This window comes from Euwallacea fornicatus, chromosome 7 (assembly GCF_040115645.1).
Source record: "Euwallacea fornicatus isolate EFF26 chromosome 7, ASM4011564v1, whole genome shotgun sequence".
In the NCBI taxonomy this organism is placed as follows: Eukaryota; Metazoa; Arthropoda; class Insecta; order Coleoptera; family Curculionidae; genus Euwallacea; species Euwallacea fornicatus.
In genome coordinates this window covers 898,145-923,781 of record NC_089547.1, presented here as the reverse complement: position 1 = coordinate 923,781, position 25,637 = coordinate 898,145, and the positions used below count along the sequence as shown (strand labels likewise).

Here is a 25,637-nt window from a genome sequence, read left to right as displayed (position 1 = left end):
GACTATTCATTTGGTTTCTCTTAGTTTAAACACCAGGCACGCATACCGAAAATAGCTCCTAAGTATACCATAAACTCGGCGGTACTGTATGCGCCATTCGAGCCGTACTTGAAATAAATGTTTATTTTGGTTATCAAAGCGGCAGCTGCAAAATATTACACGTTTCGTAATAGGTAATAGCCGATTGAAGCGATTTCAAGTGCGTTTGTTGTTGAAAGGTTCGATTGGAAATTTTCTCGTGAATGCTTCCGAGCAAATGGCCCTTTCCGGGAAAATTTTAATAAATGTGTTTTACGTAACGACCCTCTTGTTTCCTTGTTACGTTACGAATTAATAGCGCTACGAGTTTTCAGACTGTAGTAGGAGTAAGTATCCGCAGAAACTTCTTGAATTAGTTGTCACATAAATTGCCAAAGGGAGACGTTAATTGGCTGTCTCGGCACAAACCCGAGGCCCAAAACGAATATGTTGTGTGCTTCTCGCATCATTCTCTAAATTAATTGGTTGTTAATTTCAAATTTCCATTGGAATCGTTTTCTCGTAACGAGCTTTGTGCAATTAATTCGACATCGTTTTCAGAAAAACTCCAGCGCGCAAAAAGCCTTTATTTTCCACTTAAGAATAAATAATTTAATGAGGGTCTCATTACCGACTGCTGAACGCCCCTATTTGGGACCTTTAGCGTCTCTGAATTGAGTCCATTTTATTGTCTCAGGTACATAAAAGCTGCTTTTTAATTCGATATGCCTTCGTTTTTTATTTTTGTATAAGATGGTGATCACATCTCCAAGTTCTAATCAGAACTAAGGGAAGTTTGGCTACATCAATCCGTTTCACGTACGGTCAAGCTGTAGCGTTCGTGGATAATCTTCCAAAGTCCACTAATCGTTAATTTTATAAACTCAACAAAAAGCAACCTTATGATTGAACTCGACAATCAGAAGTGACAATTCCTGAGTTTACTATGCAATGTAAGCCATCAGGAGTATAGACAAGCGTAAATTTTTATAGGACAATTATAAACACGGATTTATTTTAAAATATAAAACATAAAAGTAGAAATAAGTAGTATTTCGTTATTCAACAAAATAACTATAATCATGGCAATGGTTCGTGAGATAAAAGTGGCAAATTTCGCTTTCACCATTGTCAAGAAAGAAGCAACAATTTTTTCAATGGCGAATGAGCATGGTCTTGAGATTGGATCAGATGAGACGCACAAAACTCACCTTAAAAATTTCACTTACCAAATTTGCAAGAAAATAATTTTTCAATTTCGCAATCAGTGACAGTTTCGGCACACGATGATGTCGTCAGAAGAGTATCGAAATTTAACCATGCGATTGCCGAAAAAATGGTAAAATAACCATGGAACCATAATGAAACCTCTTAATATTGTAATTTTATATACAAATGCATAAAAATAGGCACCCTAGAATTTTAACAAAACGTAACATTATATAATTTTTTAATTTTTTGTGCAATTTCGATTGTTGCTTCAACGGGTACCGAAAATCAAGAAACCAGCGATTAAATGAGTTTCATTTAGTAACTAGTTATACAATGAAAGCAGATACCTCCTTTTCATAACTCAGAAGGGCCAATATGGAGTAGCTTGTTTTTATACAATTCTCGTATTTATCTCTTTGTTTTGCCCACTACTAGGACACCATTTGTGCATTTTGGCGCATACTAGAAGGTCGCGTGCAAAGCAAAGTTTGCAGTGAAAAAACAATGACTGTGAGAAAGCTCATTAATAAGTGGGAAGCCTTTGAAACATGTTTGTGTGCTTTATGATGCACTGGACCCATTCCTTGGCAGACCACTGTGTGCACTATCCCCTATTTGGTTTGGACAATGACCTTTCGTTCAACTAGACGCCTCTCTAATTCGCTTATAGAACGCTCGAATCATTCAAGTGTTATTTCAAGTTGTACAATAGTGTCTTTCAGTATCGTAGCAATATACGGACACATGAGCGATATTTATCGCTTTAGTAGTAATTGGAACATATTGTGCATTGGACACAATTTTTTCAGCGCTTTCGTAGCGATTTGCTCTACTGAACGCGGCTAACATTCAAGGTCATAATTCTTATTCCTCTTTTCCACCCAATGCTGCTTTGCTCACCAGGCCAGTTTAAATAAAGGGTTATAAGCCCAGGGACGGGGCACAATTTCCGCTGGTAGTGCGCGCCTAGGGATGCATCTACGACAGTTTATCTAGATCTAAAGCGAATTCGTTGACATGCCCCGGTAGAGAAAGCAGCGATTAAGGTAAACTAATATCTCGTAGCGGTAGCACGCAAAAGGGGTTTATAATCCCCAAAACGGCTCATTAGCTAAGCACAACAAATGCCTCGTCGAACTAGGGCAAAAAGGTTTAATTGCCCCTGTTGGGGAGGGGGGTTGATTAATTAAAGCTGGGTTCAATTAAAACGCGCGACCTTAGTCCCACGCGGCAAACCGGTGCCTGAAACCCTAAAAGAAAAGCTGATGTAAAATCAATTAAAAAGGTCCTTCTTGTTCTATCAAAGAAAAAACACGAACGTCCAAGACAATTTCGAATTAAGGTCTTTACGCCGACATGAATATTTGGCCTTTGAATCTAGCTTATTTGTAACGGTCAGCTATGCCAACGTATTTACTGGACCCACCTGAAAATAATAGTTTCAAACTTATTTTGATCGCAGTACACACTTAAAATAGATCAGGCATTTAATCATTTTGATTGAGGTTGATCCGGTATATGGCTTACATGGACGACGGACAGTTGTTGGCACGCCCACCTGGTTCAGTTCTGGCCAGTCAAGTCAAAGAAAAAAACCTATAACTCATCAATACTAGCAGAAGAAAACGTTCCTGTTTTTCACGGTTCTTGTCTGGACAATGCGCAGACATCCCTACCCGTCTATTACCCTTAAGTTAACAAATTATAGGAATACCTTCACCTACAGGATCCTGCCATAATGCATCAGACTTCTTTACCTTCTATACAAATAATTTTTTTTCTCCTGCTGGATTACACAACACCTAAAGACGTATGTCCAGTAATTATTGTGTGCAAGGTGGCCCTCAGAAATGTGGCGATATATAACGTCGTTATTTTGAATAGAACCCTAAATTTTTTTTGTTATTTTGAGATTTCTCGTGAAACCTTAAGACCAGTTTATGTAACGTAATCTATCTTTAAAACATACCGTTTCCCAGTTACTTGGAAAAATTTAAAAAATTTGAAAAGATTGATTTTCCAAGATTTCACAGAAATGGGTATTGTGTGCTAACCGCTGTGAATTTCGGAATCAGTCTTCTGAGGCCCAAAGAGGATCCAATGGACTACGTTCTGCCTGTTTTAATTAAAAAAAGAGTCCGAAGTTGCATAATCTCAAATCTCAATACCAGGTATACCGGTATGAAGTGAGCATCAGGATATAAATGTCTCGATATAGGGCATTTGTTGTAACAAACCTTTTTTTTGTTTGCTTGGTTGATATGCAAACTGACAAACACATTTAGTACAAATTAAGTCCTTGAACAAATAACAATATATTATTTCATTGAGCCAAAAATGTCGAATTTTGTACCACAAAATGATGATTTGCGGAAAGCAGTAATTTTTTGCTTTCATTTGAAGAAAAGTGCTGCAGAGTCGCATCGAATACTTGTCGAGGCACATGGTGATTATGCTTTATCAGAAGCAACATGCAAAAGATGGCTTCAAAGATTCAGAAATAACAATTTTGATGTGCAAATTGAAGAACGTGGCAGACCACCAAAAAAATTTGAAGACGCCGAACTGCAATCAATATTGGATGAAGATGATACTTTAGGTCAAAAGCAAATGGCAGAAATGTTAAATGTTGCACAACAAACAATTTCTGATCGTTTAAAAGCTATGGGAAAGATCCAAAAGTGTGGAAAATGGGTGCCGCATCAGTTGAATGAAAGACAGATGGAGAACCGAAAAAACACCTGTGAAATTTTGCTTCAAAGGCACGAATGAAAATCAGTTCTTACTGGAGATGAAAAATTGATTTATTTTCAAGATCCTAAATGGAAAAAATCATGGGTTGATTCGGGACAACCATCAACATCGACTGCAAAACCTGATCGATTCGGCAAGAAGCCAATGCTGTGTGTTTGGTAAGATCAGAAAGGTGTGGTGCACCACGATCTTTTAAAACCTGGTGAAACCGCTAATACTGTTCGCTACCGACAACAATTGATTAATTTAAACAATGCATTTTTCGAAAAACGATCAAAATGGGCCAGAAGACACGGAAAGGTAATTTTGCCCCATGAAAACGCACCTGCACACAAAGCAACACCAGTTCAGGATACCATCAAAACACTTGGCTGGGAGTTGCTACCCCATCCGCCGTATTCACCAGACTTGGCTCCTTCGGACTACCATTTGTTTTCATCGATGGGACACGCATTGGCTGAGCAGCACTTCGATTCCTACGAAGAAGTAGAAAATTGGGTATCTAATTGGTTTGATGCCAAAGAGGCATATTTCTATTGGCGTGGTATCCATAAATTGCCAGAAAGGGGATCAAAATGTGTAGAAAGCAATGGTCAATATTTTGAATATATATATTTTTTCTTTCCTTGTTAAAATTGGTGTTTTATTTTAACAAAATAGCGCTCATTTCATACCGATAGACCTGGTAATTTACTTATTTCAAATGGAATGCCCCAATTTCTTCTATCGCATCGTGTTCAGAATTAAAAAAATCTACAATTTTCTTAAGATTACCCTATTCCTAAACCCAGTCATTTCCATGTTCACGAAAATTGCCCCTTTCTGCGTTCTAAATGTTTTGATAGTCATAAAAATCGTTAGTTTGGAAATATTAAAATGGCATTTTTCATAACTTCTAACCATCTTCCCCATTTTTCAAACGAAGAGGTGATTGATAGTTGAAGTTTTGTTTTGGGAGAAAGTGAAAAATTATTTTTCTGACCAGTTCAATTTGTGCTGCTCGGTTTTCTGAGAAACGCCATCCAGAAGCCATCAGCTTTGGTAGATTAATTGAACGATTTCTGCAAACTGGAAGTCTCAACTATGAGAAACAGGAAAGAACAAAAACTGTCAAAAGGAAGGCGATAAAACTATCCAAACATTTAGAAGCCAAAAACGGGCAATTTTCTGTGATTCAGAAATGGTTGGGCCTAGGGATAGAGTAGCGTTAACAAAAGTTGTAGATTTCTGAATTCTGAATACGATGCCGTCGAAAAAATTGGGGCATTCCATCTTAAATAAAAAAATTATTGAGGATTGAAGACCTGCCACTTCGGAGGCCTATTTCGGCGGTTTTGGAGGACAATTTTTTTTTTAATTAAAATACGTCTAAATATAAAAAAGTAGTTTATTAGGTCTTCTTTGAGCCCCAAAAGACTGATTCCGAAATTCGCAGCAGTTAGCGCACGATACCGATTTCCGCGGAACTTTGCAGCTGCCACCATTTTCAAAACTTTCCGAATAACCCGGAAACAATAAATTCCAAAGATAATGGCACCCTACATAAACTGGTCTTCAAATCTAATGAGAAATAAGAAAATAACAAAAAATTGGGGGGTTTCTTTTAAAATAACGAAGTAAACGAAGAAAATAACGATATTGTTACACTTTTTAGGGTCGCCCTGTACATTAGAAAATAACTTCTGGAAACAGATCTTTATGAGCTGTGCAATTTCGCAGAAGTAAAAAATTGCTCACTTTATTGATATAGAAACTCAGGAACTTTGAGGCACTATTGAAAGACCCTGTATACACATTTATTACTTATTTCTCAAGGACTGTCAAGTTTGTCCAATATCACAAACTTGACAGTCCTCACGAAACAAAAGAACGGAGTGGCGAGTTGAATCGATGTTAATTTAATTCCGCAAACTGTGGTCCAGTTTAACTTTCGATAGGAATAGTGAGAGTGGTACCGGCATCATTCATATTTTTATCCATCGTCCTGCTTCGGTAAATAATCCAGTTTTTTTATTAACGGTCATGACAACACCGGCTCATAAAATTTGACAGCTTAGATGAAACAAGAAGAAGCAAACAGTACTGCCAATAAATCTAAACGCAGTCGAAATTTCTTCTACCAAAATTTACGAAGAGTGAGCCCATTCTTCGCGTCTTTCCCCTCGTGTCCTGCGTATGTGTTCAGAATCCGAATAACCGTGATCGGGTCACTGCTATAATGGTCAAACTACTTCTGCTGTTAAGGAGACATGACAACAATGTATTCGAAATATGACAGCTGCAGGGAAGGAAAAAAAAAACTTCGCATTACATCTTGAAGATTCGCGTCTTTGACGAAGGACACCTCTGACGAAACAAAAGAAAGGCGCTACGTTGCCAATAACCTGCCCATACAAATCGCATATTGTCCAATGCGGCGTTGCAAGATAAATCAAGCTCACGGAATCTATTTTCTTTTGAACTTGACTCATCTGACATGGGTACGGAATTAGTCGACCTTCGATTATTTCTGCAGGTATCGATCGGTGTGCCGCGCCCCATTTCCAATCTTGTGCGGTATTTTTAAATTGTCATTCGCCGTGTTGACGGTGTACACACAGAACTAAATTAGAAAATAAATTGCGTCCGTAGATTAAAAGTGCGCTCACATCAGCAGTAATAGTTTAACGCGCCCGGAAATTGCTCCATTGAATAGTCCAAACGATTCCTGGATGTTACGCAATCAGATTTCATTTAGAGGGGCGCCCGTTATCGCTATCTTTAAGCGCACGAGTATACCAAACATACTAAACAAATGTCAAGGCTGTTACCCAGTCCAAAATGGCTCGCATAGCCCGTGCAACCGCACTTTCGGCAATTCTCGGAACGTTGGCAACATCGGAAGTGTCGGAGGGTTGACAACTGGCGTGTCACCGCAAAGAAACGAAAGAATGCAGCGGCGTCCTCGATAGTGGCAGTCGCATTTTTGCGGTCCACCCTCTACGTTAGAGAATAATTATTATGAGAAAACGGAGAAATAAATTTCTTTGGGCTAGTCTTGACAAATATTTGCGAATGGTGAAGATCGTAGAGACGAATGATAGCTGATGGGAACCCATTTTCATCGAGGACGTTGCATGCGTACGCATAAAGACTTCGGATAAGTTTGCTTGAAGCCATGTCCCCACGAACTCAAAAATTTACGACGTACTTGACAGCGCTATAGAAATCAGAGAGTATCATTGGTTGAAATTCGCCACGTTGGAAATTTGAAAGTAACGCTATTAATTACCGGGTTAGACGCAGAAAACCCAAAATAAAGTTAACTTTCGCGCACTTTACGCGGCTTCCGCTGTCGGTTTGACATTGATATATTTGTTAACATGTCTGTCTATTGAAGTTTGAACGTTGAAATAGTCTGGCTTTTACTTCTTGCTCCTGTTTAATTTTTAGTACCTAATATCTACATATCATTTTAGTTCCTATTTATAAGAAATAACACTGGACCATACTCCGTTATCGACTTTTCCATTCTGACGACGGCTCGAAAACAGGACCACAATATGTACACTACACCATATTTACGTCCGTAAGCACATGACATTGACAACGTCAGATATCGGTCTATTGACAGGTGACGCATTAACGCGACGTAACAAATGAATGTGGTAGTTTCGCTGTCATAAACGTGACACATTGATCGTGACAACTGACTGAGATGTGTTGTCATTTTTTAAATAGATTTGAATGTATACGCTAGGAGGCTATTGGGAGGTTTGTTTGGGGCGAAACACCCCTTAAGTCTATCCTGCCCTTATTAAATTACAGTATTCCTGTGAACAGCGCAAGCTGGTAATTCGCCGACCCTATAGAACACTATTAAACTCAATTCCGCGTTTAAGCATCGATTTAGGGCCTTAACTAACTATTGTTAATCGCTATCCTCGCATCGGTTACAAAATAAACAGATTGGATAAGTGAGTTATTGCGCCTCCGACAATATTAGGGCGAAAGATGAAATATTGTTGCCTGCGTCTTGCACACGCGCCGCATATAACAAATCGAGACAAATTACCCGTCAAATTCTGTGTATAAGCAACGGAAAGTAAACAAGTAAACAAAAAACGAAAAGTGTCGGGGAGGAGTGAATCAAAGCGTAATGTTCACCTGTTGTGCGAAAGTTGAATCGGATTTTAATCAGGCGAGAGAGATGAATAGCAGCCCCATTCGTGAAAAGAAGATTCGTATGAATTGAATTTTGCCCTTCCTGATGAAGCTCTTTCAAATGGGGGGTAGAGACTAAGAAATCAAAACACTGGTAACGTCGTGTGTTTAATGTCAGATGTAATTTGTTATCGCCATTTAGACCACGTAATCTTCCGTCAAACTCACGATTTCCTGATAAAGACAGCAACGCCGCAGTTATTGCTGTTGATCACAAAGGATGAGCAATGTTGCCAAAGCATACAATAATGCAAATAAATGCTTTTTTTGTAATCCTTTTTGAAAAAATGTCATGAAACACACTTTGCTACTTGAATTAAATTACAGCTTCAAGTCTTAGCCACGTTTGAGCACGATAACAATCCGGGACCTTTGCCCTTTTTCGCCCTTCTTCTGCTCGTTAGAATATCTAAATTGCTCTTAAAGCATGTCTGCCTTTCGGAAATCGCTGCAACTGTCGCCCTTAACTTTTCAACGGATGCCTGCGGAATACGTCTTAAGGGATTTGGCCCTTCGGGCCGTCTATCTAAACGGATCAGCCTAAGAGTTTCGTGTTATTATTTAAGGTGTATAGTCCGTTTGCGAGATTAGAAACCTGAACTTTTCTTATTTAGGGCGGATTTAGTGCGTGTTCGTCGGTTTATAAAAAGGATGCTCCTTGGGTAATAAATTGCGCTTAAGAATGAATTTATAACGTTGCAGGTCATAAATTGGACCTTAACTTGACAATCAAGCCGACGTATTTAGCGCGAAAACTCAACTGGAAACGTTTCCACATTTTCTCCCTCGTTAATGAAGACACCCGAAATATGACTGCGTTCCTGATTTTTCACATAAAGGAACATAACTGCATGAATATGATCTGGCGACAATTTTTTTGTAAATTATTTAAAGTAAAGGTGGAACGAAACTTGAAAAATATGAAAAGTCTGAGACCCATGAAATGATAGAAAAAAGGTATATCTCAATTAGCATACTATACTACACGATGAGTTTTCAATTCAATTAACCTAGTTCGATGGAATAACGGCCTTAAAAATAATGACTAGGAAGGGGCATCTCTCTGTTGACTTGAAATAATCAGAATACAGCAAAGTAAAAATTTTGGGTGAAATCTAAACCTCGTTCTTATGTTAATATTATTAACAAAATAATGACGATCATTTTAGCTGCTATACGCGCGCCTCATAAACACCATTCTCGAAGGCCTCTTGTTACTCTAATTAACCTAATAACAATAGAAGGGCAAATAAAAAATCTCACCCCACATTGGTGTTCTACATTCTCCACTAAGATGATTCACAGCCGTCCCCTTGTCTTTAATTACCTCTGACACAGATTAGCGTAGAATCGCATTTTATATCTTTTTAAAACGTACCTTTATCCCCTTGAAATTAACAGAAACAAATCAGATAAACTACGTATACCAAAGGTGTCAATCGGTTAATTCAGGTTAACGCTCCGGTTAACAATGATACTAGACACGGTGGTACACTATAATCCTGAAGAGGAATGGAGCAAACATTTCTATTTTGTTCAATTAAATGAGGTAAATGCAGAAAAAATTTAACATTAAAGACAAGTGCCAGATGCCCTGTTAACCAATACTGTTCCATGAACAGCGAAGTCTATGTTAATCCTAATTACTGGAAACAATGAGTACCATATGAGGGAAAAACTCACGACATGTCACTGAACTAGAAGATTCAATTTATCGAACGTCAACATGTTGATGTTAACCTGAATCAATGGAAATGACTGAATAACTTTATAGGAAATTTGCCAATCTATAATTTTTAATAAAATATGTAGTTCAAGCATGTAATTTATGAACGATGATCGTAACTATGTTTACTCAATCAACGGGGTAATCAAAAACGTTCAGAAGAGGAATTTCGCCTTGTGCTTGCTGTATACATGTAAATTTGGGTATAACGACGACTTTCAAGTTTATTAAATTTGATAGTTTTGAAAAAAACAGTCGGCAATAAAAAACTTTATTGCCTCGCATCTATTAAATTTACAGCGATTAAAAAACTTTAATGCCACAGCAGTAAAACTCTAACTTTACAGCAAAGTTACATTTTACAACTTGCTTTGGGTAAATTGTATAAAAAAAGTGAGTTTTCTGAACTTTAAATACCTTACGTTTAGTACTCAAATTTTTTTTTCAACTCCAAATATCGAGAACACTGCAAAGCCTATGCATGGTTACTGGTACTTCGCCATATTCCTTTGGGGAGGTGATAGGACTTGAGGTAAGGAGTAAATTGAACCCATTTGTGCATACTTCAAAACTCACTAGATTTTCTTAGTAATTTTTCAGGAAACCTTTTTTTAGTTTTTTTTACTTTCACTTCTCGCACACCGGTCTAACATTGAGATCTTCCGTAGGGAACGAAACATTTCCATAATGTAAAGATTTTGGATGAGAACTTTCACAAAATAACTTTCGAAGATCATCTACTCCGACTTCTTCTGAGCAGTTTTCAAAAAATGTTCAAAGTAACATGCGTTCAAATTCGTCTAAAAACTTCCTCATGTCAATAGCTATGCAATGAGGTATTATATGCTCAACAAATCGTTTGCGGCCCCAAAACAAAACATTCTAAATGATTTATATGAACAATTTCACTTAAATTTAAATAATTACTAAATCTGCACACCAACCAAATGCTTCCTGCCACACTTCGCTCCTTACGGAAGATCACAATGTCGGACAAGTGATCGAGTGGCAAAAATTAAAAAATCCAAATGGGTTTACTTGAAAAATTACTCTGTAATCATCAGAACTCCGATTAAAAAAAAATTGAAATAACTCAAAATCCGATGAGTTTTAGAATATGCATATGTGGGTTCAATTTACTCGATACCTCATGCCCCATCATTTCCCAAAGGAATGCCCCCAACTACCAGTAACCCCGTAGATGGGAAAAATCTAACTGAAGTCGACTTAGAATTCAAAGCAGAATTGAAAAAAAATATTGAGCGTGTTAAAGTAAAATATGGCATTTTCAGACATAAACCGGACGTGCTGCTATCTTTAACTCATCTGAGTACTTTTGAGTTTTCTCAATCGGGGAACGCAGCACAGACGATTCAAAACTGGAATACGAAAAACATTCGTTAATCGACCGGGACCATTAATAAGAGGCAGATGACGACTAATGGCGCGAAAATAAATGTTTTGGTCGTCGCGTGTGTACACGTTTCTGGAGTGAGTTCAGCGTAGTTTACTGACACACTTTCGGGACGGGCCGGGCAAAAGGAGTCATCCGGTATAAACACGTCTCTTTTTCGAAATCCATCTGAAATAACGGGCCATTAATCGCCGCCCGATTTTGTAACTTGTTTTCGGCTCCGAAATTACGAAAATTCGCCCCGAATGAATGAGATGACGGAGATATATTTCTTACGGCGCATAACAGCTCAGTACTCTTAGATGCGCGTGCCACAAGGATAAAAAGCAATCACTCAAAGAAATTACCCACATTCGGGTGGATAAATTGCCTCTCGTCGAGATATAATGCGTCGTTACCAGTTGCGCTACAATTATCCGCGAGAAAAATTACCTTGTAGATTTATAAATCGGAACATTTAGCCTAAAAGTCTGAAGATGCAACGTAAACACCCGGCACCATTATTAGTTAACAATAGAAAAATCAACTTAAAAGCGCGATTACGTGCACGGGGCACGTCAAAGAAAAACCAAAATAATGAACGGCGGCGACGTCGCCTTGACGTCTGGCAGGTGTCACCAGTCAGCGGACTTGTTAACTGTCAGAATTCAAAAGGGAAATTTCAACTTTTTCATTTTTACTTTTTCGAGAGCGGTGCGTAACTTAAACAAATGCGAAAAAACGCATAACCGCAATTTCTCAATAAGAATGTTCAATTTTTCTGTTGAGCCAAATTTTGAAATATTGAGTACAATTTCATTTTGTTTTTTTTTTGTTCTAAGAGCCGACCGTGTTGGCGATATTTCATCTTTTTATTGAAAGAAGATACAGGATAGACGATAATTGGCAACACCCCTTAGACAGTCAAGTCAGGCGCCACTCAATAATCAGCGCGTACTGCAGCCGTTGCCGCTTAAAGATTATTGATAAGTGATATTTATTTGATGGATGGAATGAACCTGCGAAAAATTACTCAATTTTTCTAATAATTTTGATCGTCAATTGCAAAAGATTATCTTGACACCGACGATTTTTTCGTGTAATGTTTGAAAACGCGGGAATAAAAATAAAATAAAGTGTGAAGCTATGGGAGACCAGATGCCTTTCAAATCATTATTAGCGTAAACATTCACAAAAATTTCGCAATAATTGTTCGACTTAGTGAAAACCTGTTTTCGAAAATGTGATCCAACTCATGAGTAATAGACCATGAATTCTGCTATTCACTGTTTGGAATTAATTATTAAAGTGTCGTTAACTCTTAACACAAAGCTAGTTTCTATAGATACCAAGAATCTGATCGATAATCCGGCTCTATTACAAAGTTTCTATAAAAATTAGCTGCGAGTAGAAGTTGACGTCACATGAATTGGGTTTAATAGGCGTCAAAATGTGTCATTTAATACAGCTTTGTAATTTGCCAAGTACAGAGAGTTAATACGAGCGATTTATGACTGCATTTTCCAGCAATTTCCTGCGCCTTAAAAACGAGTTTAAAGTCAGGCACCACTTTGAATAAGTTGTGAAAAATTATTATTCGAAAAACGCCTCTGGAATTTATAAGGTCCTGTTAATAACATTACGTGGCCTCGGCTGATGGCCATTCTCCATTTTCCAAGGGGACGGTGCATGCCGTTCCGTCCGTTCAAAATTCTGTTCACGACGGAAAACTCAATTTTCGGGGCTGTTGGAATTTTGCTTTATGTTTTTTGATTTTTTATAGCGGCGTTAAATTAAAAACGCACAAAACCAAAGAAAAACGGAGAGAATTCTGAAGTGCGAAAAAACGCTGTTTTAAAATTTGAAATTTTTTACTGTGAAACATTGGGAAAAACCGAAATTTTATAAAAAAATTTTATATTTTTTTCTGACTTTGTGTATTAAACATCTTGATTTTCTTAAACCACATTCCGGATTTTTTTAATTAACTACTGAAACTTCGCTCAATTCTCAATGCATAGGAAAAAAACTCTTTTATAATCTTATAGATTAGATTATGAAATTCATATTGAATTACATATGTTGTTGCAGCCCTGTTCTATCACTGACGCTTCATAACTTCAATGTTAAGCATCGTTTTTTTGCCAAAATTCCTATGTTTATTCTTTGTGTAGGTCAAAATGACTAAAACAGACCATTGCACAGGGCGTCAAGACCTCCAGATATGGCTCCCTTAGACCTCTTTTGTTAAGCGAGCATTCTACATGGGGTCAACGTATTGTACATAACACATAGTTTTTTAAGCCACTTATTGCAACACGCGTCAATTTTAATTTGACACATTTTCGACATTAGCGATAAGTTAATTACCGTTACAGGCGTCCGTTACATACTGACTGATACCGTTGTTGTCACCCTCTTGTTAACCTTATCAACGATATTTACATTTTTGACTGTGGAACACAGAAGTGGCAGAAAATAAAACGTTTTAAAATTGATAATTTATGGACGGGTTCTAGTGAGAAAATTATGATCCGGCTTGTTTTGGGACAGACTTTTAAATTTAACGGTATATCTTGTTGCTTCATTAGACGTCCAACAAACCCATATAACTCTGTAAAATATGTCCTAATGCTAATTACGTTTACCTGTTTTGATAACATGACATTGGTTTCAGTTGTTGAAAAACTCTCTCATAAAGAACAATTACGAAGGTGACTTACTGAGCCATTTTTTCTGCTTGAGACATTTGAAAGAATCACTCCAGATGTTCATTCATGACTCATGATACAACTGCAAAAAGATGTTACTGTTATCTTTGTTTAAAGGCAAATAATGGCCAGTCACACCTACTGGAACCTATGTATGTAGTTCTATATCGTTTTCGCTAAAAACTGATCATTAATTGCCAATGAGACAAATATATCTTTTATTTCCAAGGTCGATTATTTACTGTTTTTAGATTAATTTTTTTATTTCGCCTCCATTATTGAGCAAACTTTCACCCACACAAATCAAAATCTTAAAATGCGTTCGCCAATTCTTGGTACTGAAATCGCTAGAAGGCGATAATAATTATAGCCAGCACCGCAACAGTACCAATTCATATACGCATTAAAAAGTACCCTTTGAAATCAATAAAGTGATCAGGCGTTAGATGTCTATGAATTTAGAATTAATAGATTTTAGAATTCAATTTGAAAAATCCTGGATCGCATTTACGAAACTCAAGTTAATGATGGTTGCAGGGAAACGACACGTGAGACTCTAACTCTAATAGTAATGTTATTGAGGGCAACAAATGGCAATGACAGTGTCAATTACTTTAAAATAATCGTTTAAGAAAAGCAAAGAACGAATAAAAGTTAATTTCTCAAGATACTATGCAGTTTATTTTTATGTTGAACATCCTGTATACCAGCATCGAGATCAAATTAATAACCTCACTGTTGCGATGGCTCAATCCTCCTAGTTACTAGTAATACCTTCGCAATTCTGGAAATAAATGGAATTTTAAGAAAGAAAACAGAACATAATTCAGATATTTTTCCGACTGTAAAACCGAAAGTAAATTATAGCGGCTTCATTCAAGAATTTTATTATCGAACCCAGAAGCTATCAACAATTTGTGAGACGCTGATCTTCAAATTCGAAGAACATTCTGAAATTAACTATAAACGTATGTGTTCAGATGGACTCATTGACGATTCTGATTCTGTTATGTCGGGATAATATAGAGTACAGGGCAGGAAGCTTGCAAGAAAAGAAAAGAAGCTTTGTTTCAAAAAGAATGTTTTCTGGTTGCGACTGTGGACGGGTGAGGGACTACATTCGCAAGCACTTTAATTTTGGGATATGGGCCATGTGAAACATCATGCTAGAGGTCTTTTTGTCACCTCTAAATATATCTTGAAAAAGTTTAAAATCGACAGTGACATTAGAAGCCTTAATTTTTGTATCGGAAACTCTAGTGGATCATCAGAGTGCTTATACTAATTATTGGTGAATAAATAAGTTTTAGTTCGCATATTAATTTTTAAAAATCTAAATAAATCTGAAACTTTGACGCCCTTTATTATCGGAATAAAGCGTGTGAGAATATTTTGTTACTAAAATATTTTCATAATTAATTGAGAGAATTTTACCCGCAAGGTTTGTATCAGGTTAATATTAATTCCTTATATAAACAATAACAATTTTTTATTACTTTTATGTATTCCAAAACGGAATTTTATGCCGATCCATCGGGCATTTAATACAAACTCTAACCTACGCAATCCATCATCAATCCTACATACTACCATGGTGGATACTTTCAAACGTAAATTGACGAACTCACCAATGCGTATTTGACAATTTTGGCATTTTCAGTGCAACATTCGAGTGGCTTATTTCTAGTTAAAATGACAGCGTCACTGACATCACACTCATGACAATTCGTCAACAATCTCCTTTACGTGACAGGTGACAGTTGACATGCCAATACAGTACCGTAGACAATGCTTTCTAATGTTCCAATACGTTTTCAATATTTTACGGTCGCCCCAGAGTAGATTCCTGTGAAAAATATTTGATAGAACACTTTACGGGCCTGCGTGCAACTCGCGGGAACGTGTTTTCCAAAGTTGCCGAATTTAATGTCAAATATTCCCGTAATTAAAATAACTGTTGCAACATAAACAACACTTTTATTATCTAAATTACTGCCCTATTTTTACGGATTCGATTAACTACCTTGAGAAAACAAATGTTTCTCGAACAAAACAGCAATAATTAGGTAACGATGATCGTTTCGTGCCGTCGTAAAAGCGGATTCACATAAATTCCTCCAACGATGTTTTGAACTGCCGCGGCCTTTATGTGCGTTAAGATTTACCATAAACACGACCGAGACTACCAGACTTGATGCTCCATGACGTAACAGCGATCGAAATGACGTCACGCCTGGCGACCAGCGAACTAACCTATGGTCGAGCGTCCGCGAAAACAACAATTAAGAAAAACTGTGTCAAATTAAAAATAAAATCAATTAGAGGTATGTTTATTCGTCATTTAGAGCGGTCGCCTTCCAACTATACCGAGTGAGGTACACGGCGAAGTGTTGAAATTTGAATGACTCTATTTTTGCCGGGTCCCGATCTATTTTTACAATAAAATATACAACAAAACGGTGTTTCTAGTGTCCGAATGCTGCCCGGCATCAACCAAATTACATTCTAAATAAATATGTCGGTCGGGAATAATTAGTAGAGGCCCCCAGACGTCCCGCATACGGCCATCTGTAACTGTGACACTTATTAATTAGGTCCTGTGTTTGGTGTCTCATTATAGCTTATCCTACATATCACGGGACATATGGAAAAGGGATCCTTTTTTGATCTACTTAAACACCGCCTGTCTATAAGAAAGTTTACATTATTGCTAGCCAAGGTCGCTATGGACCTCTTTCCTATAAACATTTATTTGATTTTCGATGAGTAAGAACGAATTTCTTACTGGAAAATTGTTATTTTTGCTGAAAATAGACGCCCCATCTGAGTGATTTTTCCCGTTGCAGTAAAATTCAGGATTCACTGACTTTGCTATTTATAATGCAAAAAAAAAACTTTTAGCAATCATTATGTAAGGGATAAAGCCACACGACGTCCGACAAAAGTTAGAATTATATAAATTTTATCACACGTCCTACAGCCTTGTAACCAATCAGAGTGCTCGTGAGATCATCAAATGGTCGAATGATCGATGCATGGGAAAAAAGCTTTTAGCTACTGACCAATGCATGCATCATCCGACGAGACGATGGACTGACAATACTAGGATTGCGTACATAAAATGCTAAATAAACAAAACTGAAATATGATTGCTTAAAAACAAATATTAAACTAGAAAACGAGGAAAATACATCGGGGAAAAGTTACTGAAAAAAAATCAGTAAATTCGTATTGAAGCAAGTGCCCCGCTCTTATGCATTCTAATGGGCATCAGGCTTATTTGACATTACTGTGAGCGTTGCTTGACCTCCTGTAGGAAATGTGTTTAAGAATCTTAACGTGAGAGCCGACATTACCCACATTCTAAAAGGGTTATCCTAGCTTATCTGGCTTATCATTAAAGAGAAAATATTCGTCAGTAGACGCCGCACTTTGCCAAAATCTAAAGGTTTATTTAAAAATTTCTGAAAGCGGCAAAGTTTACACCTCAATGACACAATGATGAATCGTACCATATACATAAAACGTTGTTTATTCCAGTGAGTCATTCGGATCCATCGGCCAAAAAGCGCCGCTTTTCGATTCGTATTTTTGGAACTTTTACTACTGTGCTCTGTCACTGAAATTGTCCGAAATCTATGTGCGGTTACGTCACACATATGCATCTGGTATGCAATTTCCTCAGACCCATATAAAATGGATAACCCACTCATGGAAAAATTTTCCTACGCGAGCCAGAGATTTTTTCCGTCGCACAAATTCGTTATAACATATCCAGAAGAAGTGCCAACGCTAGTTTATATTCCGCTTTTTGCTTTGATGCATGCACGTTCTTACAAGATCCCTTACATGAAAAAAATCCCTAGAGAAATACTTGTGAGCACAAGGAGATTTACGTCGCGCATCCGCCATAATGTCGAGAATTTCGATCATCTCTAAACTGTCGCTCTAATATATGAACCTTTTTACAGCTTATAAATGTTGACGTCGACATCTTATGCCTTAAACAGAGTTTGAAAGGGTCGTTATATGCGTACATGTCCTATATTTCCTTCACGTCTGAATGCTTGCCTTCGAGGCTTGTAACGTCGAAATGTCGACATGCCTTGAAGCCTGTATTCCTGTTTATCCTATAATACAACAGCTTATAAGCTCATGTGTCCCACTATAATAAAATTGTTCTCCGTCTTCATTTTTGAGTAAATAGCACCAAATTACTTGTTCCTGTGTATGATGAAACTGCAACAAATATTGCACTTTCGCAAGTTTTAATGTTGACGGGTTATTTAGGTTACTTATTGAATTAGAACGATAAGCTAGTGAGGTAATCATAATCGGATATTGGATATGTCATTTCTGATAAATTTCTCGCAAATCCAAAGCAACACAAGGAAAACACATGATGAATGGCAATTACCAACCAAAATTCGAGGGCCCGCCAAAGTAGGGATCCACACTCCATATTATTTTAAATACTATGACCATAAATTGCTACGACAGTGGCTGATATTGTTAGTTATAAGCATTCATATCCGAAGAATAAGGAATGTCATGAAATCAAGGGAAAATTGTCGGAACCGCCTTTTGCCTCCGGGATGATTATCTCCTTTACAAAGAGGACAGGCCGTTTTACAGAGAGGGAGGGGGACCACATGAAATGTGTGAGAGTGAAACGGGATGAATTGGGGAACGAAAGGGATCTCTAAGAGCCTATTTGTAGGCCTTTTGTCTCACGGTGCAATTACTACTAGTATAGGGACATTGTGGCAACATTTAACGCTACACTCACAGGATATTTGATCCCTCGCAGTTGTGGTTTTAAGGGGTACATAACCTTCAAAGGAACCTCGCACAGTAACCTAACTCAAACATTTAAGTTCATAATTTCATTCTTATAGTCACAACGCCTTATACTGATGAAGTAAAGTGTTCATAGCCCAAGAAACGTCACCTACATCATAAAGGCTTTCATATCGTATATGAAGTTGTTGCATGATTTCTTTTGTACGTTTGAAGGAATTTAAAATTGCCTCAAATTCGAGGTAAGTATCATTATATTTTCCATTATTATCAATAAATATTTTCCACTTAATGACCAGCGGATGAGTCAGAACTAGGAGAAAAATTTTGGAAGAAAATTACCCTTTGGAAAACGATAGAAATTATGCAACAACCTTATACTATCCGATGAGATCGTTTTACCCTGTGCATTACAGTATCCGACACCGTTATGTTGTTGTTCAGCTACCTTCATAATTGCGGCCATTACCACTTACTTAAATTACACATTTTTCTCTTCTTGTGAACATACTGGACACTTAGGGAAAATCGATTTAAAAATTGCGATATTAACATTTTTGCAAGTTAATAACCAAATATTGATAAAAGTGATTTTTTTATAGGCCCGTTATACAGGGTGTCGGAAAATCGTGCGTGGGTGGTAGTTTGGCAGGCGATTCCTTACGACAAGAAAGGAAAGCAGGCCACATGCAAACGAGCTTTGCGGGCTGGGAAAACATTAGAATGTTCCCATTTCACAGCACTAAAACTTCGCAAAAATACACGAAAATATGTTGCTCAAAATAAAAACATAAAGGACAAAATGAATCATCAATATCTGTCAAAAGCGAGGTGACGAAATAACGTTCTTTAATTTTGAAGTAACAACACAGCAGCGTCCTGTGGAATAGGTCCAAATGCGTCTAAAATATGTTTTTCGTCCCGTCCTAATCCACTTCGCCGTGGACACGCCAAAAAAGTATTATTAATACCTATAGAGACTGAGTTATTGTACATCTGTCACGCTGTATCACCCAATTTTTCGTTAACCTTGAGCCGGCCGCAACTTACGGCTTGTTTGCGCCGCTTCGTTCACAGCTACTTAACGGAAGGTTAAATAAAGTATGAATATCCGAACAGTTTTTATCTGCTCCAACTGCCCCTTCGCTCACGAAACAGGAGCGATAAATTTCCGGTGTTTTGGCCGAATGTTCCAAAAACGCGAATTTATGACTATTCCACTTATTGTTTTTTTAAATTAAATTGATATAATCTATTACACCTTGCCATCAAGGTTAAGATCGCAGTCATGACATAATTTTAGCTATCTCCAAGTCGGCTCCTCCTTCTGGTGCAGTTTTTGCACACGGCAGAATCGTATCAAAATAAGGCCCTAACCAGATGACCCCGTACATGCGAGTACGCACACCTCAACGGGCCTGCAACTCTATTTTCGTATATAAGGTCTTTTGCCTATTGCCTATTTTAAACCCGAGATCTGAGTAAATAACCTACTTTCTCCCGACCAAATGGAACTTGTTTCGGGAAGTTTGTTTGACGAGCCACTCTATAAAGTCCAATTCCGGCAACGGCTGCTGTTTAATTTGAAAACAACACTCGTCTTCACCTTTGCGTCAAGAAAACTGAAATATTGCAACCCCGCAGAGAAGTCAATAGTCTAACCGATGGAATGCGCCTACAAACCCCCCTGGCAAGAATAAGAGTAAAAATGCGGTTTTGTCGCCACTATTTTCGTTTTGCTGGCAAAAACGCTTCAAACCGAATTTTTTTTTTATGTCACTCACGTGCGGCAATTGCGCCTATTACTCACCAGAATCGATGCATTTCGAGGTTTATTTATAAAAGTTAAAAATCCGAAACATATGCGGACAGCAATGGGCGCATAAAAAAGGTTGTAAATTTACTATTTATTGGGGTTAGGCTCGTTTTACTACTCAAAATATTAACCAGCGCACTTATTTTTACACTCGTAGTACTTATTCTTAAATGTACGGGCAGACACACAGCGATGAAAGTTTTAAAACTTTTAAAAAACAGGGTATTCCAGAAAAACATGGGCAACGAATACCACAAATTCTTTGGGTGAAAATAGGCCACTTTAACTTAATATGCGAAAATGTCTCGATTACACAGTAGCGGACTTTAAAGTTGATTAAAAAATAAGTTTTCTGTCATACAACTTTGAAGCGGCGCATGACATTTTGATCAAACTTACTGCACTAGTTTGCGTTAAGGTTCATTGGCAATTATTTAAACTCGGTGAAATTTAATAGCAACTTTTTGATGAACTGTAATTGCATTCTACTTGCGTTTCTAACCTATAGCTAATATAATACAACAGGAAAGAAATATATCTTAGAGAAGTCGCTTGACTGAAGGCCCAAATACATCCTTGATGAGTCGTCTGCCTCTGATTCTTGTCTCGCGAAGCTGCTGGAAGTAGCGAAAACGGCAAGTTTGTCGATTTCCACGTGCCATGAAATAAGGATCACCTATGGAAACATGAATGCACCTGGCTCTTTTTGGTTCTATCGCCGTTGATCTGACGGATCAAGGTACCACGACTACCTGAACACGTTATGATCAATATCCTATTCTGTGACCGCCAGCACCGTACAACCTAGGGAACTCAACTAAACATGTAACGACTTAAATGAAGTTTGTAAGAACGTCGAATTGCTTACAACTTCTTCGGAATTCGCACGTAAAAAGAGATAAAGAAATGAAAATATACACTGGTTATTAGTTAAAAACGGGGACATAAACTCATAATCAGCAAAAAGTTGCGACTAAGTTTCCCTGAGTTTAAATAACTTTAGCTTAACCCAGGAAATAGAAAACTAATATAATGTCGTTGCAGTTCATAGTAGCAATATACTAATATACCGAATCGGAGCGAAATATTACAAGATGCCCCAAACCTCTTATAAAAGAAAAATGCATTTTTTTTAACACACCTTTTATCTCCCTCGGTGCGTGCCAGAAGTATTTTCTCATATCGATAAACTAGATGTCTATAACATATCGTCAAGCGAATAATCTGTAATGTTCTTTGACCAGATTTTTCTCAGACAATCTCAACAGCAAAACGGCATTCTTTACAAAATGGTGGATGTGCTTTAAACCACCCATATACTATCCCCCTAGAGAAGCTATAAAATGAGCTATTTTTTCTCTTCCGTTGCTTTTCTATTCTGAAACTTTTCAATTATGGCCGTCATACTCGAAAATAAGTGAGAGTCTTTAGGGAAGACCCGCAAAACGGGGCCCAATTGAAAACATTTTCTAGGCCGCGTTTTAAAAAATACGGTAAATTGTTACGAGAACATGTGGATCGCTTCGTGCGGCAGGCGGACTCAAAAGGGACCAAGGGGTCGTGAAGGAATATGTGTGGCGCAAAAGCCCTACCGTCACAAAGTTTGCAGCGTTTGGCCCGCGGAGCCTCCGATCCTGCTGAGCCCTGATGATGGAATGACGTCAGTCCGGTGCTCACGGGCATCTCTTCTGATCCCCGGCCGATCACAAAACACCATGTTGCACCCGAACGCACCCGCGAACTCCCTCATATCCAGCTCGACACACCTGTTGGGCGAGACTTAAGGGCGCGTCTACATGAATCCAGAACATTTTAATGTGAAACTCGGCGCCCCGGAGGTATCCATGCATGGTAAATTTAAGGGCGCATTGGCACTGTCAGCGGCGACTAACCCGAGTCTGCGGGGTGAAGTTTTTTGCTTGGTCAAATGGCTTTGGGTCTGGTATTTTGGACGGCCGGTGCAATGAGTGGCGGCGTCGCGATGCACAACCGACTTACTGAGGCGTCCCGGCGCCGACGTCTGGATACTGGGCTCGGTCGCGCTCGGAACTGACCGAACGAAGACCCGAGGGCAATGTGCATCAACTGGACAATGGCGAGAAGAAGATTTTAGCGGCCAGTAGATTTTTTTGCAAATATTATTACCGTCAACATTATCTCATTTTACAGGGTAGCTGGAAGGTGTGGAAGGGATAAGAGAAGGTATATTGTCTATGCAACAATGAAGAAGAAATTGAATAAATTTATTCTTTGCAAGGAACAGTTTAAGCTTGGAATTTTAAGCGTTTACTGAGGAGTAGATACAATGAATATGAAGTAAGTAATGAAATTTGAAAATGGAAATTTGTTAGCGAATATCCTTTGCGCCCATTTTAGTGGCTGCAAGTGAATAGTACAAGTAGGAAGAGAATGAAGTTGTCATAAAATAAAGCAGACAATTGAATAAAAAATTAAGAAAAAAAATTATATTTGATTTTCAAATATGGATCAAAGTAAACAAATGGAGTAAATGTATAAAAAACGTATGAATTTGTGGGCAGAGTGACTCTAAAATCACTTTCTCTAGGTGCCTAGCAGACACACCTATACATTACTAAGGTAGAGCAGGGCCCTTAGAAATAGTATCAAGTTATGATAGGTACGAGAAACATTTGAAGTCTATATAATTTAACACAGCTGCAAAGCAAAAATTGCAATCTCATTACATGTAAAACATTTTTAGGCAGAAAACTGACTTAAAAAGGATAATTTAATGCCACTGGAAATCAGTGTTTTTTCGATAAATCCCCACTAGAAAAATTTCATTTACTTCAAAGAGAGTTTGGCTTGAATACGGCTTAATTTTGTGGTGTTTACTAAAGCCACCTGAAACCCTTATTTAGTGGCAGAAATATACAGCGTACTAAGGTTTTTGATCAATGCTAAGTTAAAATTCCTGCAAATAACAATAATTACAGCCATGAATAACGAATAATGCTTTGAGAGAGAATTTCTCGGAGAAAACGGTCCTCGAGAAAGGTAATTTAAGGAGAATGAAGTAACTTGATTCTAATCGGAATTCTTTAACAAACTCTATTGTAAATTATTCAGTTCATTTACATTCGCATTGTAGGAATTACCCTAGGAATACTTAAAATTATCGTCAATAGCGGTCAGTGCTAGTTAGTTAAATTCATCTATTTGTCAGATTCTTCAGACAATTTAAGTCTCAACGATCTAACAAAGGCAGATGTGGCATAGTTTTTTAATTTTATCCGACTTTTTTGGCCACTTAGGCATCATTTCGTCTATTGCCATTTTCATTTTCATCTTCATCCGAAATGTTTCAATTTTGAGATAAATTCACAAAATGACGAAGCTGGTGCTTGTCTGTAAATCTCATGTTCTTCTCTTTCGCCATCTTTTCCAGGTCCGACCCTCATGTTACACTACATTATATATAAAATGTTTCAATTTTGAGTGACTACAAAAAAGCTGGACCACTGTCTGCCCATAATTTCCAATTTTTTTCCTTTTTTTTGTCCTTTCCAGGGTGCACTCACCTTTTCATATGTTTTCGGACATACACATGTACCATGGTGTATGTGTGTGTGTGTGTATCTACTGTGTACATACACATGTCTAATGAAACAAATAAGTACAAACACATGTCGCCGGCTTGCCCAACATCCTCTTTCCTTTCTACTTGAACTCCCATGAAATTTTGCGGAAATGCACTTTCTTAACATATCCAACATCCGCCCAAACCTTTTGTTATAATTAAAATTCCTATCTAGGCTGATCAGCTCCAGTTAGCATTAAAAATAATGAAACGTGACTCAGATTTGCTCCGATCGATTTAGTCACAATACCGAAAATTCCGTCCAAAATAAACTTCTGGCCAAACCAAACGAACCAAGCAAACTTTAGTACCAAATTTTAAACTCGAAATCTCGAAAATAACTACGGAAAAACAAAAACGTTGAAGTAAGGCAGTAAGATGGGTTGTTCAAAGCTGATGAAATTCCAAAATTAAAACTTTTGAAAATCCTGTTCGTGTTTTTCAACTAATTGAGATGCCAGGGGAAACAGTACAAGTTCTTGCAAGGGTGCCGAGACAAGGTCATCAACAACTTCTAAACATTTAATCTCCGCCCTAATATCTCGTTCCATTCCGATTTAACACATTAGAGATGACTTAGCCGAATTCCTACCTTTTTCTTTGCTGTGTCTACTATTTGTCCTCTATTCGTGTCTTGCAGAGAAGTCGACATAGACCTGCTGCCATATACCCATTACGAGAAGAGCAATAAAAATGTTGCTCAAAGCTCAGAGAAAACCAAAATGTCAAAAAGAAAAATATTTCTGTAAAACCAGAAATTACATCGATGTTACAATCAGATCAGGTAACAACCAACGACCTCCACACAATACAGCTCCTCAAGAAGAGCCGTATGTAATAGAAGTACTAGGATTTGCAGTATTTTTGACAATATACCATTGCAACCGCTCAAATACTTGGTACTGGTAGGAACATGTCCCGACCTATCATATTCCTATGAATGCGATGGTACCGAAACGTTCAGGGAAGAGCAGCGCTGCTGCGGTTTTGTTCCGCTTGTACCGTTGACCTAAAGCAGTCAAACTTCTTATATTTAAAAATTGGAATGTCGATTTTTCAATCCTCAAGAAACCAAATTAACAATCGCTTGTCAAGTCAAATTGTCAGACAAAAAGCAGTCAGCAAATTAAAGCATCAAGTTGTGCAACATTCGACCGCTCTAAATTTTCTGAATGCGCCCGTCGTAGCCAACAAATATTTGCAATTTTTAGTTTTTTTTTTAGCACTCATACTTTTATGAACAATTCGAAATCCCACCTTAGCTTGTCTTTATGAGGAAAAGGGTGCAAAGAGATGCAACTCTTCAAAATTCAATTCAGTTTTAATTGCTGCGGTTATATTTAAAGTTTCAACCCAACAATCTCAAAAAGAATAGTAAGAACGGAGTATTGTAGCTTTAGGGT

General features: G+C 37.7%; 1 protein-coding gene across 3 annotated transcripts in view; it reads right to left on the bottom strand.

Annotated features, from left to right (window-relative positions):
- Mrtf (Myocardin-related transcription factor) overlaps positions 1 to 25,637 on the bottom strand; it is a 48,309-nt gene that overhangs the window by 13,910 nt on the left and 8,762 nt on the right. The window contains exon 2 of one of the 3 annotated variants that reach the window (XM_066283563.1): positions 13,955 to 14,099. The exons of 1 other annotated variant lie outside the window; for it this stretch is intronic. Coding sequence is in view for 1 of the 2 variants with exons in the window: in XM_066283561.1 (XP_066139658.1) it covers positions 22,226 to 22,316 (91 nt within the window). In the remaining variant the exon portion in view is untranslated. Of the gene's footprint in view, positions 1 to 13,954; positions 14,100 to 22,225; positions 22,648 to 25,637 lie in introns of those variants that run through there. One more of the 3 variants, XM_066283561.1, reaches the window with a different exon arrangement.